Raw genomic sequence first — 18,694 nt, 5'->3', positions numbered from 1 at the left:
TAAATAACTAACATTTTTTTATATTTATTCAAAACTGTTAATTTGGGAATTTTCCTCATGATTTTAAATTATGTCAATAAATTTCATTTTATTTTCCATACATTGCAAAAATCTTAAATTATGTACAATTATGTACAATGTAATTATGTATTTTTATAAATATTTTATATGTAAATTAATTATATTTTGGTAATTAAAACGGTTTATAAAATGAGTGTAATATATTTGATTGACATAAAGTAAAAATAAATGTATTTAACGCTTACGTTTATCTACGTGATATTCGAGCAAAGTCAAAAAAACAAAAGCAATTGTTAAGGTAAAGTCAGAAACTGAGAGAGTGCAATGTAAACACAATTACTTTTTGTTTGATTTTGTTTCACACTCGCCGCCTCACTAACACACTCACGCATATCTGCCCATTGCAGCTGCAGTGAAAATGCATGAACAATCAAACGCAATTACACTTTTCTCGCTCTTCCCTCTCATTTGCTCTCTCTGTGAAAATCGGTTTTGCCTTATTCTCTTGCCTAAGTTCACTCAAATTGGGAAAATAAATCTAATCGACCAAAAAATACCGAGTAACAAAATTGTATTAGAAAATTCTGTGTACCTACTTGTATGTCTAGATATGTATGTATGTCTAGATACTAAATATGTTGCCAAAATGAATGCCACATTTCTTCTAAGTATCTCGTTAGTATCGACCTTCAAACTTAAAAAAGCTATTTTTTATAATTAACTTTCCAATTTTGTTTTCTAAGATCGTTTCTAAGCCAGTGCACTTTTTAATCACATTATTTTCCTTATTATTTACCATTTTCATTCAAGCACGAAAACATCAAACTCTTCGACTACAGGGTACCGTGAAACCACTCTGAGAGAGACCGAATGAGAGAGAACGGTCTGAGTCGTGGACTTGAAATCTATATAAGCAACTCGCAACTTTATCCACTCGGTAATTTTTTTTCAAGCGCCGAGCGTGCGGTACCGAAAGCCGTCAAATTGCGTATGGGTTTTTCAAATAACAACAAAAAATACGAATCAGATAAAGTGCCGGTAAAAATATAAATATTTGATCTCGAAAATATATATTATTTTTGACCAACAATCGAGTTTACGAATTTATTGCGAGCGGCTAAGCGACGTATAAAAACAAACACACGAAAATAAAAGGCGCGCGTTTTTCAAGTGTTCTCTGTAAGAAAGTAAAGAAATCCAATTTCTTAATACAAAAAGCGAAATGATTAAACCCTTGCATTAACAGCAATAGTTAAAAATAAAGTAAAAAACAAAGAAAAAGTAATGAATTACATATTAATGAAAACGAAATCTTTATAATAATCATTTAACGACATACAAAACCAAAAAAAGTGAAAATAATAAGAAAACAAAGGTTAAGTTGTTTGGCTAAATACAACAAACAAATAAAGTTAAGCAAAAGCAAATATTCATCCCAACTTATTTTACATCAAATACAAATTATTTAAAAACCATAAAATATCCAAATATAATCGTGAATATACGTAATAATTATATATCCCGTAAATCTCATAAGAAAATGCCGGAAAATTGGCAGCGTGATTTGTTTGTGTAGCTGGAGAGTGCAATAAGTAACAGTAAGAAATAACAGTAAGCAACGGAAGAAGCCAAGATGACGCGCGAGGAAGAGGAAGAGGTGCGCTCTCTGCTCTCCCGCCACCAGGAGCGCATAATGCTGGATCTGGGGAGTACCGATCTGCTGGCGGTACTGGTCAAGAACTCGGTGCTCAGCCAGTCGGAAGAGGATCTACTGCTGAAGCCCTACAGTGCAGTTACGCCCACGCCCTCGGCGGCCGCCTCTGCCACAGTGGAGCCTCCTGGCAGTGCACCCTCGCTCACCAAGCGAAAGCTAAGTGCCGTCGCCAGCAGTGGCAGTACGGCCAGCGGGGGCAGTGGGGGCAGCGGGGGCAGTGGATCCTCCCGCTGCGCCAGCGTCAACGGAGACGCCAACTGCGACAGTCGCTCACTAACGCCCTCTGGCGGGGGACTATGTTCCGGGCTAAACGACGCCGAAATCCTGCGACTCCAGTGCTCCAATCTCATCGAGATCATCGCCAAGAACGGATTCGAGAAGTTCAAGCAGTTCTGCTACGCCATCGAGTGCGAGTGTCCGCAGCTCATCGAGGATCTAATTAACGATCGTCTCAAGACCGGTAAGTACTCCATTCCTTCTCGTACACAGTGAAAAAACAAATCCATCAAGGGTTTCTTTTGTACCCAAAAATCTTGAGGGAATTCATTTTTATCTTTTCAAGGATATAATTACCATTTGCTCAAAGAAATTAAGCGGTTTCTCTGTCATGTCTGTTTGATATGATATCACATTATTATGTTTTTACCGTGTAGAATCCACACTTCGATTAAAAAACACAAAAACACCCTCTCTTAACCGGTTCTGTATGATCTACCTGATCCCACAATGCGTTGGCAGCTTTAGTAGCCCATATCTCAGCTGTAAATTATTCACGTAATTGTTCGCGATCGGTTCTCGAATTTCTCATCTCTGCTAATTGGTTTCGCTGTACAGTGAGGACTCGTTAATTGAAGTTTTTGCCACTGCCATAATACAAAATTTACAGTAATGAAACATGTGGATGCAGAGGAATCAAATGAATTAGCCTCTTTTAACAAAATTATAATTTTCCGAACGCTTTAATATCTGAGTACCAATTTTTTAGTGATCACTGTTTAATTCTTCGGCGTTCTTTTTGTCGCCTTTGCTCTTTTACTAATAACTACGTGGGAGTTGCTTTTGAAGGTGGGCGAGTGGGCGGAACATCAGACGCTTACAGTGGCGCGTTAATAATAATTGGCATTATTTGAGATTACTGTGCTGATTATGGAGACTTAGCAGTTATGCAAATTCGTTTTATGAGATGTCAGGTGCCATTTCAAGCGCGTTTTCAACGATATCACACTTTATAAATGTTCCCTACTTGGAAACAAATACCATTTTTTCCATGAAAAACTCTTATCGAATGTGAGACGCTTGCTGATGGGTTAGAAACTCAAATAAAAGAAAGAATAAAAAAGAATCAACAACCGCCAGATGAGCACACCAAGGAGTTTCTTTTTTGTTTCTGGCTGATAAGAAAAATATTGTTTGTTTTTCTTCAAAAAATGATGTGGTGATCCACAATGAAGTACTGCCAAGGCAACTAAGGGAGCAGACTAACATCTCTTCTTACATTTTACATTGTTGTACTTTGTCATCCACTTCGATTTAATGAGCTTAATCACTCTAAACAGAAACACTGATTAAAATACTTTCTATCTATCAAAAAAATGCCATCATTTGCATTCCAGTTGGATTTATTATCATGGTTTATGCTTGGATAAGCACGTACAAAGAAACATTTAATAATTAGGTATAATCTTAAAAAAAGAGATCTACTGGAAAGATCTATGGAAAAGATCTAACGACATATTTTCTATTCATGCAGAATGATCTTAAGCTGGGACTACCAAACACATTTTTTCGCAAATTCCATTTCAAAATTATAAAAATTCTTTGAGGTCATACCTTGAAAATCTTGAATATCCACTCCCATTTCTCTCACTCAAATAAACTTCCTCCAAACGATCCGTAAAAAGTTCGCACAGCTGTTGCGGATCCACGCGCTGAATCATTGACCCACAACATCAGTTAATGTAGCCAAGCCCATCCAAAAGTCTACAACAACAATTCAAAAACAATAACAACAGTTCAACAGCAACAACATTTCAAGAAAAACAACAACAAGTCGGTGTCGGCATGTAAATTTTGCTGCCCAGACTTGTAAATTACCCACCAAAAGACAGAAGACAGGAAAAGTAGAGGGAGTTGTAGCTATCTGAAGAGCTAAAACCGAAAATTGAGATTACAAGCTGAAAGCAGCTAAAATAACAAAAACAACACACACACAAAAAAAAGAACCCTTGTTGTTCTTTGATTTCGCTTGTTTTATTCCGCTATAATGAAAAAGTTGTCGGTTGGAAGGAGTAGAAAACAAAATAATCATACATTGAGATACAAGAGCCACACAACATTGGATAAAGAAATAAAAATAAAATCAAAGCAAAAGCAGAGTAAAATAGAAACTAAAAAGGTTAAGAATAAAGTGGCCAAAGAAAGTAAAATTAGGTTTTTGTAGAAGCGCCACAGACACAAACTAAATGCTCTTTAGGAAAACCTTCGATATGATGGAGCTATGAAAGGATCGTTTTTCGAAATAAATTCAAAATATGTCTTATATATTAAAAATATACAAGAAGTAAGAAATACTATTTCTTAAAATACCATCAATATAATAATCTTTATGTGATTATTAAGTTCCAGGAACTTTAACCATGAATCAGAAGTATGTTTTTTAGGGCATTGAAAAGTGCCAGCAACAAGACCAAGCCAACTGAAAAACAAGAACACTACCAAAATAACAACAAAATCAGACCCATGGCAAAACGTATTGTACACATAAAGCCCTCGATCACGTTTTACGATTCCGGCCACGATTACAGAAAAGAAGAAAGAGACGGAGAACGCGTGGCCCATGTTCATGTTCTTGTCATGTGTGTGTGTTGGTGTCTTTTTTTTTTCTATTTTTTAGTAACTCCATTTGTCCAACTGCCCCCGCAGGCTACTTCCCTGACCCCTCCCTTTGGACTAGCCCCTTTCCACCATTCTCCCGCCGTCTATGTGAGTCGTAGACCAATCCATTCATCATCATCATGATCAGGTTGGGGAACATCATAATCCGTTTCGCTGTCGCAGTCGTTTCGCTTTTACTTCTTTACGACTTTTTCAGCCCCTCCTCATCGCACTCTCCTTAGCTCTTTTTCTGTGTTTGCTAATTTCTTGTACGTGCTGTTCTGGCTTTGCTCTTGCCTCATCTTCCTCCCTCCTTTCATTGCCTCATCCTCAGGTTCTCTTTACCTTTGCCGCGACGTCTCAGGTAGGTAGAATCTACAGCTCAGGTGCTGAGAATAGTACTTGCCTCTCAAGAAATGGTGCAGGGGAAAATAATAGCCGCATACTTTTTAAAGAAATATGAAAACAATAAAAACAAGAGAGAACGCTATAGTCGGGTGCCCCGACTATCAGATACCCGTTACTCAGCTAAAGGGAGTGCGAAAGAGATGGAGAAAAACTTTGATCCGCCGTAACTTTTTAACGAATGGTCCGATTTAAAAAATTTCTTCTACATTTCGATAGGTATTGATAAACACAATAAAACTGCATTTTTACTTTTCCAAAATATTGAAATTTTTAAAATCGTATATATGCGATTGTGGGCGTTAGAGGGGGCGTGGCACCCTTTTGAAACAAACTTGCGCTGCGTAGGAACTCCTAGAATCTGCATGCAAAATGTCAATCTTCTAGCTTTTATAGTTTCCGAGATCTCAGCGTTCATACGGACAGACGGACAGACAGACAGACAGACAGACGGACAGACGGACAGACGGACATGGCTAGATCGACTCGGCTAGTGATCCTGATCAAGAATATATATACTTTATGGGGTCGGAAACGCTTCCTTCTACCTGTTACATACTTTTGCACGAATACAATATACCCTTTTACTCTACGAGTAACGGGTATAATTATTAAAATGTAAGAAAGAGAACTCAATATATTATTAATTATAATTATATATTTTTAAATAATAAACGAAAATATTAAAATGGAAAATAATAAGGAGAGATCGGGGTCACCATTTGTAGCTTACCATTTTGGTTATCATCTGTTCTAAAACTTTTTAAAATATTTAATATCCAAAAAGTTAAACAATAGAGCTTGGTAATATTTTACCAAAACTTATAAAAGTATCGGGGTCACCAGTAACATTTCTAATATTAATACCATTTCCTATTATTCTAATAGTTACTAACATTTTGACCACAATAGTAAATGCTAGGGTAGAGTCAGTACCCTTTTTCACGTAAATTACAATTACTTACAGCCGCGCAATGACTGCTCCTCGCCGGCTCTCTTCTTACTCGAATCTCTTCCCACTTTTTGCGGCGCTCCCTTTTGGTAGTGTCTTTTTCTGCATTTGATAATTTATGCAGCATAATCTGGCCGATGACGTTTATCGTTTGCCATTCCCATTTGTCCCCTCCTTTCGGCATCTGCACTCCCTTGTTCGCTCTTCCCCTATTTCCTTTTTGGGCCGCCTTATCGTGTTCTGCCTCATCTTTTGTGTCTGTTTGCACTGCCCCTGAGAATCGTTTCCTTTTAAGTTTTATTTGTTGATTTCTTTGATTTCGCCTTTTCGTTTTCCTCTTACTTTGTTGTTCAGTTCTGATGATAATGATGTTCACCTTTAGTTTCGTTCCATTTCGGTTCGTTTCTACTGCGCATGCGCATCCTGTTTTCGACCGTCTTTGTTTTCTACTGCTGTCCTACTTCTTTTGCCATCTCGTTCTCTCCTTCTTCTCGGTTGAAGTAGGTCTTGAGGTTTGTTGTTGTTTGTTGCCTTCTGCGTTTTGATTTTCCAACCTCTCTTCCGTTCCACTTTGCCCGAGGAGAGAAACTTGGTTTTGCGGTTCAGGATCTAAAGACTTGTCGTCATTAGATCTTCAAAATAATGTGTAGAATAGTGGACGGAAAACTGCAAAATGGGTCGTGAAAAGCATTCTAATAAATTATATAGCAGGAAATATGAAAAATGATTTTTGATCTCGTAAATCTCTTTTTTTATCTCTTAGGAAGTTTTAAAAATGTTTTTTTATGGGGCATCTCTACCTGGTTATAAAACTGCAATTTAAATTTAAAATACCGCTCCAAATTCATTAGTAAATTAGTTTAAAGAAAATATTGCTTGCCAAATCGATTGCCTTCGAGATAGGTTTTTTCTACTTTATCTTAACTCATCAGTTGCAACAAAGTTGTAGTTGTTTTTCGATCGTTGACTTGTGACTCGTAAAATCTCAAGCAAATGTGTTAATTTTTTAAATGGAAGCCCAAACCAACTAGTTTTTCCATTTAAAACTAGAACTTGTTTGGCCTCTAAATCTAAATCGAATTAGATCTTCTGGGTGGCATTTGTTGATGAATAATGCGACCTGGCAATTAATGGTGATTCCCGTGATTACAATTAAATTTCCCTTGAGACTGCCCTATTAAATCATTATTCATTTCGGTAGCTGATCGCAAGTTATGGGTCCATAGGCATAGGGGGTTTTCCGTCGCCAACTCTTCGGATCTGGTGAGTCTTGGGACAGACTGCTAAGCCGCTTACCCACACAACTGTCACGCAATCAGCCCGCGATCCTCATTTCCCTACCTTACCTTAGTCAACCCCCTCCCCCTCCCTCTCTCGGCAGGTAACTTGTTTGCCTCTCTTTCGGCCATTCTCTCCGTTTCCACGCTCGTTCTGATTACAAAGAACGAGCGGGAGCAACGAAAATGGGTAAAAAGCTATGACTCACGGGGCCATAAAGCCATTCTCCAAAAACGGGCACCGCTTCATCGGTTCCAGACTGCTGGCGTCTGCTGCAAGCTGCAAGTTGCATGTTGCAGTTGCTGCAGCTGGAAGCAGCTTTAACTGTTTCTCCACCGGCCGTCGTCCCTGTTCCCACTGGAAATGGGTACAGTGATCTTTCGATATAAGCGAATTCTTATAAAATATCCTTACAAAGATGGTAAAAAATAAGACAACTGAAGATAGTTTAAAAATCTATAATTATAAAATATTTTGTAGCTTTCCCGTTCCTAATATTTTGTTAATTGGCTTTTCTGTTTCATTAACTTTGGAAACTTTATTAAAAAAATTTATTTCCAATCTGTCCAAGTTTGTAAGTTAAGTCAAAATATCAGTACGGATTTCATAAATTAAAATAATAAAACCTCAAATAGAACTGTCTAAATTATTGAATCATCCTTAGTTTATTATCTCGATCAACCACTGTATCCCAGATGGTTGAGAAAAGGTGAAGAAAAACAGGAGAATCGTTGTGTTTACTGCATTTTGACCCGCTGCTTTCTTACCGGCAGCAACCACAACAAAGTCGAATGAAGAATCATCTTCGTTCCCTGGGGATTTTCTTCCCATTTTTTTTTTCAATTCCTACTCTTTTTCTACAATTTTTTGTACAAGTCATTAGCTTTAATTTACAAATACCAACCCAAGCACATGGTTAGTTTCATTCATAGTTTATGTTCCGTTCAATGAGAGCACCTTAAATGGTTTTCCACCGTTTTCTTGGCATTAGGAAATGCATCAATGCATCAATAAGATCGATCTGTTTTGCCGCTCCATTGCTTTTTGCCCAACCCATTTAAAGTCTTTTTTATGGTTTTTTTTCTTTTAAGATATTGAACTTTCAATCTTGGTGGGCCATTGATCCCACCACCACCACACTCAATCCCTCGGAGTTCGCTTGCGATCTTTATTTTCGATTTTTATTGGTGTCTTTTTGTGTTGTTGAAAATTATGATTAATTAGTTTGATCGAGATGTTTGACTGGGCAAATGTTTGATTTAACGCTTCGTTGATCACGAGTGTATAAATACCCGTCGACTTATGAAGTTTTCTTAGTTTCGGTTGGCAGAGTTCAAAAATTGAATAGCACCTCAAACAATTTGCTAATTGTTTCTTTTGCAAATGATTATTAAAATAGTCTTCATCTAGTCTATGTACCATGTAATCACCTAAATTTAGAATAATATATTCTAGATTATTCTTTGAATATCCGTCGATTGTTGCCCTATTTTAAGTTCAATTATTTTCAAATTACAAGCACTTTCCCCCCACTCATTTGTATTCAGACTATTATTTGCTGATTGTTTTTTAACCTTTTTTGGGGACCGTTTAAAATGAGTTCGCAGTTGGACCACGCAGAAACAATGACCGCAATGTTTTTTTCGCTTTTCTGCTTTTTGTTTTGTTATTTAAGCAATTTCCAGTTCAAAACAAAGTCTAATTTCGCAAAACTTTCTTTTTTTCAATTGCACAAAAAGTGCCTTTATTGTTGTTTTTCCTGTTGTTATTGTTACAGTGATGTTGGCCTTTGTCTAGCTATCCCCCCAATAATGATGATGATGACAGCTAAATGGGAGAAAAATAAAAACTAGAGGTAGAAGGGGGAGTTCAAACAATGTCAACAAGTCCAAATTAAATTTGCTACGCTTGGTAGCTACTGTGAGCCAGATAAATCCAATTAATTTGAATAAACCATTAATTTCAAGGCTGAGTAAAAAACGCCCAAGCTCAGTTTATAATTCAATTAAATCAAAGCGAAAATTTGACATTGAAAAAAGAAATATGAAATATGGAGTGTGAATTACCTTGAATGGTACAAGAAACACGATCTGATAAATTTACCTTTAGCAACAGGGAAAATGGGAAGGTTTAACATGAATAATTATAATTATACTGAATGTTCTTTATCTGATAAATATTCTCAAAATGTGTTAAACTTTTTGGTTTTATCTCTGGGTGGAGCAGGCCATAAAAAATCACTTTAAAGAGCAGCAAACAAAATGCTTTCAATATACAATTAAACACTCCATTAACTCGGAGACCCTGAAACATCCATAAAATTAAAAAAAAGAAACCGAGAAGGGAACGAGTCTCATCAAACAGTAATGTGATATGGTTATCGATAATTTATTTACTTTTAATCAAATCAAAGACAGAAAAACAGAAAATGAACATGGTTTTATTTTTTCCTTGTTTGTGCTTGTCTTTTCCCATCCCCCCTCTTATTTATTAGGTTATGAGGTTTTAGAGGGTCATCTGGAGTTCAACTTTAATTGACAGAGACACCGCAGAGGAGTGTGCCATTGACCAGCTGTCCTCCCCCCTTTTTTCTCGCTGTGTGGTCAGCCTGCGGTTTGAGTGACAGCATTTTATGCCGCCTCAGGCGGAAATGGTAATACAAACTTTATGGCCTCAGTGGGTCAAATTCCCCAAGAACCTCACATGCACACAACCCATGGCAAATTTCCAAACAACTTTTGTGTTGAACTTCCCGGGAAGACGGCCCCAAAATCAGTGGCAGCGCTTTTATAAATAAACAAAGCCAAAAACTCTTCTTGCTGACTTTTGGCAAATCCACAAAAAATTGTTTATGGCTTTAAATTGTTGAAACGCTCCCAAGAAAACAAAATGAAGGCAGTGCGAAAAACAAACCCGATTTGGGTGTATATATTATTTATGCATTTTGGCCAAGCCAAAGAAAACAAGTCCGAGTTCGGATGTTTCGAAATGATTTTGAAATTGGCTTTAGCTATGAATAGTCAGTCGGTTAATCGATTCAAATTCAAATTAACGCAATTTTTCATGACTTTCACATGTGGCTTTGAATGGAACTAAGTGGAAGATAAATTGTTCGGTTGTTATCAAAAGATTAAAAGTTCTTCCATTTATGGAGTGTCAGAGATGCTATGATTTAAGGTTATTGATTTTTGGGAAGCAAAAACTTGTTGAGAGCTGGATAAATTGAAGAACGTGTATAGCAATATAAATTGAAAAGAATCCATTTCAGATTTTGATTCTTTGTTTTATATTAATAACTTAAGTGTTTAAATTAAATTAAGTTATAACACAATAAATCCTATTTAATTACTTTATGATCCTTATAATTTTCCAGATTTCCATAAATAACAACTCGTATTTTGATTGGTTTCTTTGCACGGAATACCAATATCTATAACTCAGATCGTCCAACAGATCGTTCAATTTCAATTTCAGTTGCTATTTTGAGTCGAACATAAATCAGTATAAAATGGATTTTTCATATGATTATCAATCACCATTAAGTTGCAAAAATAAGTTGAATCGTCGTTGGGCTGCACTAACTAGTTGTGAGATGTTAATCGGAACTGAGGATCTAAGCGCATTTATCATTATTCTAGGGAGGCGTCGACTCAACAGCTTGGGCCATAAATTTTCTTCAAAAACTAATATGCAAGCTATAAAAATGAAGATTTTTTTAAAATTATAGCAAGGCAGATTTTTATGCACTGAAAAAAATCAAAACATTGTATTTATTTTTTGGGTTACTCAGAAAACTCGCACTGATAATGGGAAGTGGCTTTTCTGCTACAGAACTGCCTTACCAAATGTTTCTTTGCAGCTTATGAGTTACAAAATGTCAGTGCAAAGATAGTATCTTTTTTTGCAGTGCTCAAGATCTGCCCGTAAACACTTTATAGAGGGGCTAGGGGCGCCACTACGATTTTTATGTGCGCGAGTGCAGGCAGCTTCCGGCGAATCGAGAGTTGGATGGTTACGATGGACCTGGACCTGCGTTGTTTATCTCAATCATCGACGGCCGTTCCAAGTTCAGGGGAAGACCCCACGTCTTCAGCGTTCTTCCACTCTCTCTTTCGGTGGCTGGTTTCTTCTTCGTTTTTTCCCTCTTGCCTTTAATGAAATTTCTTAATTGAAGCAGCTGGACGTCAGACGCCACAGTAGACTTGTTCTGGTTGTTCTGCTTTGATTTGATCTATATTAATCAAGATCCAGCCTGGCGTCACAAAGTACATACACATTTTCATGGCAAGATCACTCTGCTTCTGATTAAATTATCTCAGATTTCGTATGCCTATTTTAGAGCTTTGAGTTATGCAAATTTATAGCGATTTTATTTACTCAAATGACACGAAGATTGGTTTATTTTTGGCTCTCTGTCCAAAATCCACTTTCAAACATATCTCCTCTACAGATTTAAATTTATTTTTATACCACTTCAATTCCCGCTCTTTGGGAGGTAAATTGAATTGAAAGCAATTGTATCGAATTGATTGATACATAAATTGATTAAAAGTGCAATTGGCCACTTTGATTTCGTTCGAGTTTTAATTTAATTAATTTTCGACTCCATTGAACGTAAATTGCCGGTTGTAGCTGAACCCTTAATCACTGGCTTTAGTTCAGCTTCGATCTACTCCATCGGTGGGCGTAATGAATGCTTAACCTCAGTTTATTTATCTACTGCCGGCCGATTCCCCCGTACTTCCCCCGCTTTTCAACGCTATATTGCACCTGTCGCAGCCACTGAAAAAACATTGAACAAACATCGTTGATTGGAAACCATTAGTTTGGGGACCGTATGCGATACACATGTGTGGACAATCGTAATAAATTCAATACAAAATGCAATACAATGGCAAATTAGAGCAACTTTTGATGACGAGGCGTGGCTGGCGACACAAAATGTCAAATATAGTAGGCATGTGTTGGCGTTGTCTGTAACGCATTGACGTCATTACAATGATTATTGTAATCGGAATACAGTAGTCGATCGGAAGTAAGAACGGCAGGGCTATAAGAATTTTCTGTATTATTTTCAATAAATAAAACAGGACCTTTTCTGTTAAATATTTTCAATAAAAGAAGGTTGTTATTTGAGAAATGAAAAATGTAATAGTAACACAATCTACAAATACAAGCATTTTTGGTAAAACGCATATGTGTTATAAAACTATATATTTTTTCAAGAAACAAAATATAACCTGTTCCTGTAAATATGTTTGAGCTAAAAGAAAAAATTTTTAAAAAATTATTGTTTAGTAATAAAAGCTAAAAATACAAGCATTTTTAGTAAAACACTTATGTGGTATAAAACTGTATTTCAAAAGAGAGATAGCCATAGCGCCATATTCCATTCCATTTAAATCTGCATAAATTCATGACTACTTTGTGGATTGCGTAATTTTGGCAAACGAATCTAGCTCAAAGGGCGTGATATATGGCCAGCAATATCCGCACATTTCGATTTATTCTGCAGGAAAATTAGGGGAAAATAAATGAGCAGGGAGCGAAATGTAACATCAGCGGGTGTGTAAATATTTTCTTTGCACGTGTGTCGCTGTATCGTGAAAATTCGGAATTCTGAAACGGAAATGCGAAACTTCCCTTCCGCTGTGTGGCCACAAAACCACTCGCTGTGCAATTATTGCATGCAATTTTCCACCCCCACCCGTTGGTCTCCCCCATGCATTTGTATTTGTCCTGTGGGAAAATGCAATTTCTCTTTGGCTGTCTGAAACATTTCGGTTCACACAGTCAGAACTTGCACTCATCACTTATTTATGGCTTCTGTCTGCAATTGATAATTTAATTTCGCACAATTATTGTTATTTATTATGCGTCTGCCCGATCCTCGTCCACTGGGGAACACTAGTGGATCAGCTTTTATTAACTGGGGAATTTTTGTATAATGATTGAATAACAATGTGGGTATTCATGTGCGATTTGTTGACTGATGAAGCCTTTCAATTATGAATTGCATTCAAAGATTAACTTAATCAATGCGACCGACATGAAGTGATAAGAAGTTCAGGGTTAATTCAGCTCAAATATAATAATCAAATATATACAGTAGAATTTATATTCCCTTCTCTTGGTTTATTTATTTATCTATTTTCTATGCTAAGCATAAGCCCATCATCAAAGCTTTATATCGACTTTATCGACTCATCTATGGGCTTAATAACTTTAAAGTATTTCCTCTATAAACCATTTACCCACGCCCTTCTCCCTTGGCAACTGTCCAGTGTCAATGACCAATTTAAATGAGTGATGTAGAAAAACACAAAAAAAAACTGAGGAGGCGAAGAAAAACCACTTTTCACGCCTCCCACACGAATTCGCGCACACTTGTGCACTCGGATGCATATCGCTGTTGGACGCCGATTATGTGAACTTGAGTCGGAGGAAACCTTATTTCTTCGTGTTAACTAGCCCCAATAAATACGAGTGTGTGTGTTTCTGCTGCCCCCACAACCTCCTCATCCGATGATTGGCAGCTGCAAAGAGGTTCATTAGAGCGCTAATAACAAGATATGTAACAGTCTCGAAAAAAAGCTGCAACAAGAGATGGAAAACAGAAATCATGGAAATTACACGACGCCCGGCATGGAAATGAGTGCTTTTGTGTGCGTGTGCGAGCAGCAGGAAACGGCCGCCTACAAACGCAAGTGCACTGGAAAAAAGTGGTGTTAATCTGCAGTTCCCTTCATTAACTTTTTAGCAGTGAATTACTGATGATGATTTTAACAACATGTCCTAGGGGTTCATCACTGCTCGAAAAGTGGTGCATATTCATAGCCATTTCATCACCTAATTTTTGAAGCACTCATTCACTGCTTTTTCATGACCTTAAGATCGTAAAGAGAGGGATTGAGAGAGATTGGGTTGGTGAAAGAGTTGATTCTGCTTGTGGTGAATTCCGGAACTGCGGGGTTCAATAGGAAAAAATATTTTAACCTATATTTAAAAAGGAATACTTACTTTCGAATTAAATAATTATTTTCAAGTCAAAACATACTATAAAGTTTACAATTTGTTAACATTGATTAGAGTCTTAATTTGTCCGTGTAAATCTGAACAACTTTTCTCTCTGTCTTAGCACACACTTCTAATTGGGGGCGGTGGGCGTGTCCCCAAGTGGTGGCAACTAAACAAGAGCAAATTCCAAGTAAAGAAACCAAAAACAGAAACAAGAGCAATTAGATGACATGCGAAGGGGGCAGAGTGCGTGGTGTAGTTCGCTATCGTGTCGTTTCCCTCCGTCATTAAAGTAATGCAATGCAAACCCATCAACCTCAGCGAACTCGACCACATCGAAGACTTAATAAATTGTTCTGCTCGCAACGGCCAAATGTAGCGTAAAATCATAGGAAAACATCAACGTCTAGCAACAACAACAAATAAATATAAGCCCAAGTGTTGCATAAATTAATAAATTTTCCTTGGCCATAAAAATTTCCATATCAGAGACCCAAACACGAGAACTGCAGTCACAGCAAGAAGGAAATTGCTATAAATTACAATGCATCGTCATGCATTTTCATGGCTCAGTTGATTTTGTGAATAACGAAAATACATGCCACAAATAGCCCTAGTGAAACTGATCAAATCGGAAGAGTAGGTGGCCAAAAGGGTTTTAGGTTTAAGTTGCATATGGGCAAATTTATAGGAGTTTAGGTGGGAAAAAGTTTTGAAAAGATATATTATATCTAAGAAAGATAGGAAAGAATGCAAAGTATTAGGAATATCCAAGGTTTAGTTATGCAGATATATTTTTCTCAAATCAGATTCACTCAACACTTTTAAGGATTGTCATACTTCGATTTTTCCTTTTCTTTTACGACGTAAATTATAAGGACAAGTGAAAATGCCGCTCTTGACCGCCTTCATGTCGCTCCTGTCACGTTAGCTGCTGGCAACAGATGTTTGAGCTGATTGAGCGACTGCCGCCATCATCATAGTGGCCACCACCATCAGCAACTGAAACAGCAACATCGAAGCAGCAGCAGCAGCAACTGCAACACCACAGCAGCAACATCATCAGTGCAATGCCGGTCTTTTGGTCTTTTGGCTGCTGTCGGGCACGCCTTGTCGGCTCATCGCTCAAAAAAATTGGAAGAAAAGAGGGAAATCGGGAAATCGGGGTACCGAAACCCGTGCTACTTGACTTGGAACTTCCACCTTCCTGACTTCGGCGGCCACTCAGCTATGAGCTTTAATTTGTGCCCGCCAGTCAGACATTTAACAACTCCCACTGTAAAAATGGCGTGCTAGGAATAAACCTTCCTTTAAATACTCTTTTTCATTGAAAAAATAGAAAACATTGATAACTTTTTACAGAATTAAAAATGATTTTAATATCTTTAGGATACTTAAAAATACAAATGTTTTTCAAAACAATACATATTTATGTACTTATCATAAGTGGATTTGAAGGATATATCCACCCATTAGTTTGAAACATAAAAGGAAACTTAATGTTCAGAAAGCATGCAACAACAAATTTGTGATAATTTTACTTTAAGTAAAAGTCCAAGGGTATTTATATTCGAATCTTCGACGTAAGGCTTTCCTTTCTATCTTTTTTGTTGCTCCATTACTGCCTCTACCTCTGCCGCTGCTCCGATCCTGCTCCTTTGTCCGTCCAATCAAACACATGTCAAATGCCGCTGATGTTGCCTGTCGCCGCATGTCCATATGTCCGCATGTCCGCTTGTCCGCCAATGGGGAGCAGGGACCTGCATCTGCATCTGCATCTAATCACAGCTCCGGGCCCGTTTCACTTTCGCCGCGTCATGTAAATGTGCTCTCACCTGTCCCCTGAAAGCCCCCAGAGACCCTCGACGACCACGCTCGCCATATAGTTAGTACGTCAGTTCGGTCAGCCCATGCTGTCCGCATATGGAAACTCTTTCAGCTAGCCAAGTCCTACACAGAAAAAAATAAGATAAGCCACTGGTAATCGAATTGGGATCAGGTTAGCCTTTCAAATTATCAAAAAAATTATTAAAACCAATATAATATTATATAATATTTTCTTCTTAATTTTGCAATACAAGTAATTCTCCTTTTATTTCCGAGTGCAAGCTTGTTTTCCTATCCATTTTCCATCCGTTTGTCGATAGCCGAGTGGGCGCCAAACTAAAGTATTACGACCATCGACAAACATCGATGTCGAAGTAGTTTTACCTCAATGTTTTTGCTGATTTTGTAGCTGTCCATGTCCATGTGTGTTGTTTCTGATTTGGCTGTTGTTGTTGTGGCCCATACACATGTAGTTTGGCACCCACACTTGCTGGCCGCTTTCCTCAGCCCCTTTTCCATTTGGTCTTTCTTTTTTGCATACTCGTAGTTTGTAACTCCCAATGGCAAAGCACTCAACATCCAACCACCAAACTAAGTTGGCCAGTGCTCACTGTACAGTGGAACGGGAGTAGGCGAAAAAGGAGGCCATGTGTTTGGGTGGCAAGTGATAGTTAGTTAAAGGTTAATGGTTTATGAACCAACCTGAGTTAAAGTGGGCAATAAAATATTTAATAAGTATTTATAAGTTATTGACAATATGACATTGATCTCATTTTAAAAACTACTCCAAACCTACATATTTTTTTTATAAAAATACATTTTATTCAGAGATTAAATATTATTGCTACAGAATCACAAAAAAACATTTTTATGATTATTAAATAAACGGCTGGTTCTTATTAAGCTACAAGTGCTTTCATTTTTTAATCCCAATAAGCTTACGTAACTTTTATTGTTTTTTAATTACCTCACCTAATAAATTTGTTGCTTAGCCATGGATAAGTAACTTGGCTAATTAGCGATTCCACTAATTAAGTACCCAAACTGATGACTACTCGGCTCAAATTTAATTTGAGTTGAATTTCATTAATGTCAATTAGCTCTCCCCTTCTTTTTGCCTTGTTTTTTGGGGAGCCAAGTCAAGCTCCATATATTCTGTATAAACCAGGGACCGTAAATAATCATTATTTGAGATTTTTATTTTAAAAAGACTACTGTGATATTTTGTTTAAAACGTCAAAAATAACGTTCTTTTTACTCTTATCCACAAAGGATATGCATTTCAACTAATCTGGAAAGCAAATTAACTGTTATTTGTTCATGTCTATAAAGTGCTAAAAAAACAGTTTAATTGTTGATTAAAATATGTAAAAACCTCAGTGGGCCTTTTAAAATAAAAATCTCAAATAATGATTATTTACGGTCCCTGATAATTTCATTTAAGGCAGCTTTTCGACAAGTCAGCGCCCACAGTGAAGCGCACTGCCCGAGGCAGCAAAGTTATTAAAAGTCAATATTTTTCCAATGCAATGAAGTTAAATGACGGAAATTCAGTTATTATAAAGTTGAGCAGACCGGATGATAGATGAGTTTTTAAACATGTGAAGTAAAGTAATCACATGCAAGGGGGTTTAAATAAATGAATATGCACGTGGGAGAAAAATAAACAGGACTAAACTAACAGTCTATTGGGAGTAAAAGCCACGTTTTTGCTGGAACAGGAAACGGAAATGTTTTTCATCCTGCCCTTATTTTGGTCCTGGCACAGACAACAAATTGCTCAGCTATTCTGCTCCTGTGTTCGTCCTGATAAAAATCCGGTTCAGGACCTCTGAAATGAATTAACATTTTGCATGTTGGCCAAAAAGCAAGAGAGAGCGCAAAAATGCTGAAATGGTATAAGGCTTTTGGTCAGGATAAGGGCACATCCCTTTCGAAACCTCTCAACCTTCCCTTCAGTTGATTTTGGCCAAAACGTTTTAGGTTCTCCGGTTTTTGTTTTCCTCTTTTTTTATCCCTTGCATTTTGCGGTTGTGGCCGAGAGTAGAAACGAAACAGAAGCCCATAAAACATTTGCAGCAGCCTCGTTTGCATTTTTTATGCAGTGCAGAAGGAGTCAGGTTAACGCCTTTTTGGCTTTAATGGTGCAACTTTAGTGCTTAAGTGGTATAAATTGCAGTTGCAGTTGCACAGTTCACTTCGGTTCGCCTCGGTTTCGGCAGAGAGATGCATATCGATGGAGTCTCAGAGCCACATGAAAGTACTTTAGAACCGAAAAAGCCTAGGGATACTTCAACTATCCCTCCCTCGTTTCGTTGGGTTCTATTGGAATCGCGTTTTGTCTACCTCGTCCGTGGTTAATTTATAACTTTGCAGGAGCAAAAGCAGCTCGTCCAGGTGGAAAGCGGCCTTTGGATCGGCTTAGAGGATAAGGAAATATGTAAATTTTAAGTATACTTAAGGTTCATCTTCAATTTAGTTGCATCTAGTTGGGAAAAGAGTTTGAGGGCTTAGGAAACTCTGAGAAAATTGGCAAATGGTTTTTAATTTAATGTGCATTTTAATGGGGAGATTTGGTAATTTATAAATTAAACGAAGGTCTTTAA

At 37.4% G+C, this 18,694-nt stretch overlaps 1 protein-coding gene across 5 annotated transcripts in view; it reads left to right on the top strand.

Annotated features, from left to right (window-relative positions):
- Positions 1-973: 973 nt before the first annotated feature.
- Positions 974-18,694, top strand: part of pyd (zonula occludens-like protein polychaetoid) — a 95,420-nt gene continuing 77,699 nt past the window's right edge. For all 5 annotated transcript variants that reach the window (XM_070216848.1, XM_070216847.1, XM_070216853.1 and 2 more), the window contains exon 1: positions 974-2,195. In XM_070216848.1, the coding sequence (XP_070072949.1) occupies positions 1,655-2,195 (541 nt within the window). In that variant the 5' untranslated portion in view covers positions 974-1,654. The remainder of the gene's footprint in view (positions 2,196-18,694) is intronic.

This window comes from Drosophila takahashii, chromosome 3R, assembly GCF_030179915.1.
Source record: "Drosophila takahashii strain IR98-3 E-12201 chromosome 3R, DtakHiC1v2, whole genome shotgun sequence".
Lineage (NCBI taxonomy): Eukaryota > Metazoa > Arthropoda > Insecta > Diptera > Drosophilidae > Drosophila > Drosophila takahashii.
This window is presented reverse-complemented; position numbering and strand designations above follow the sequence as displayed.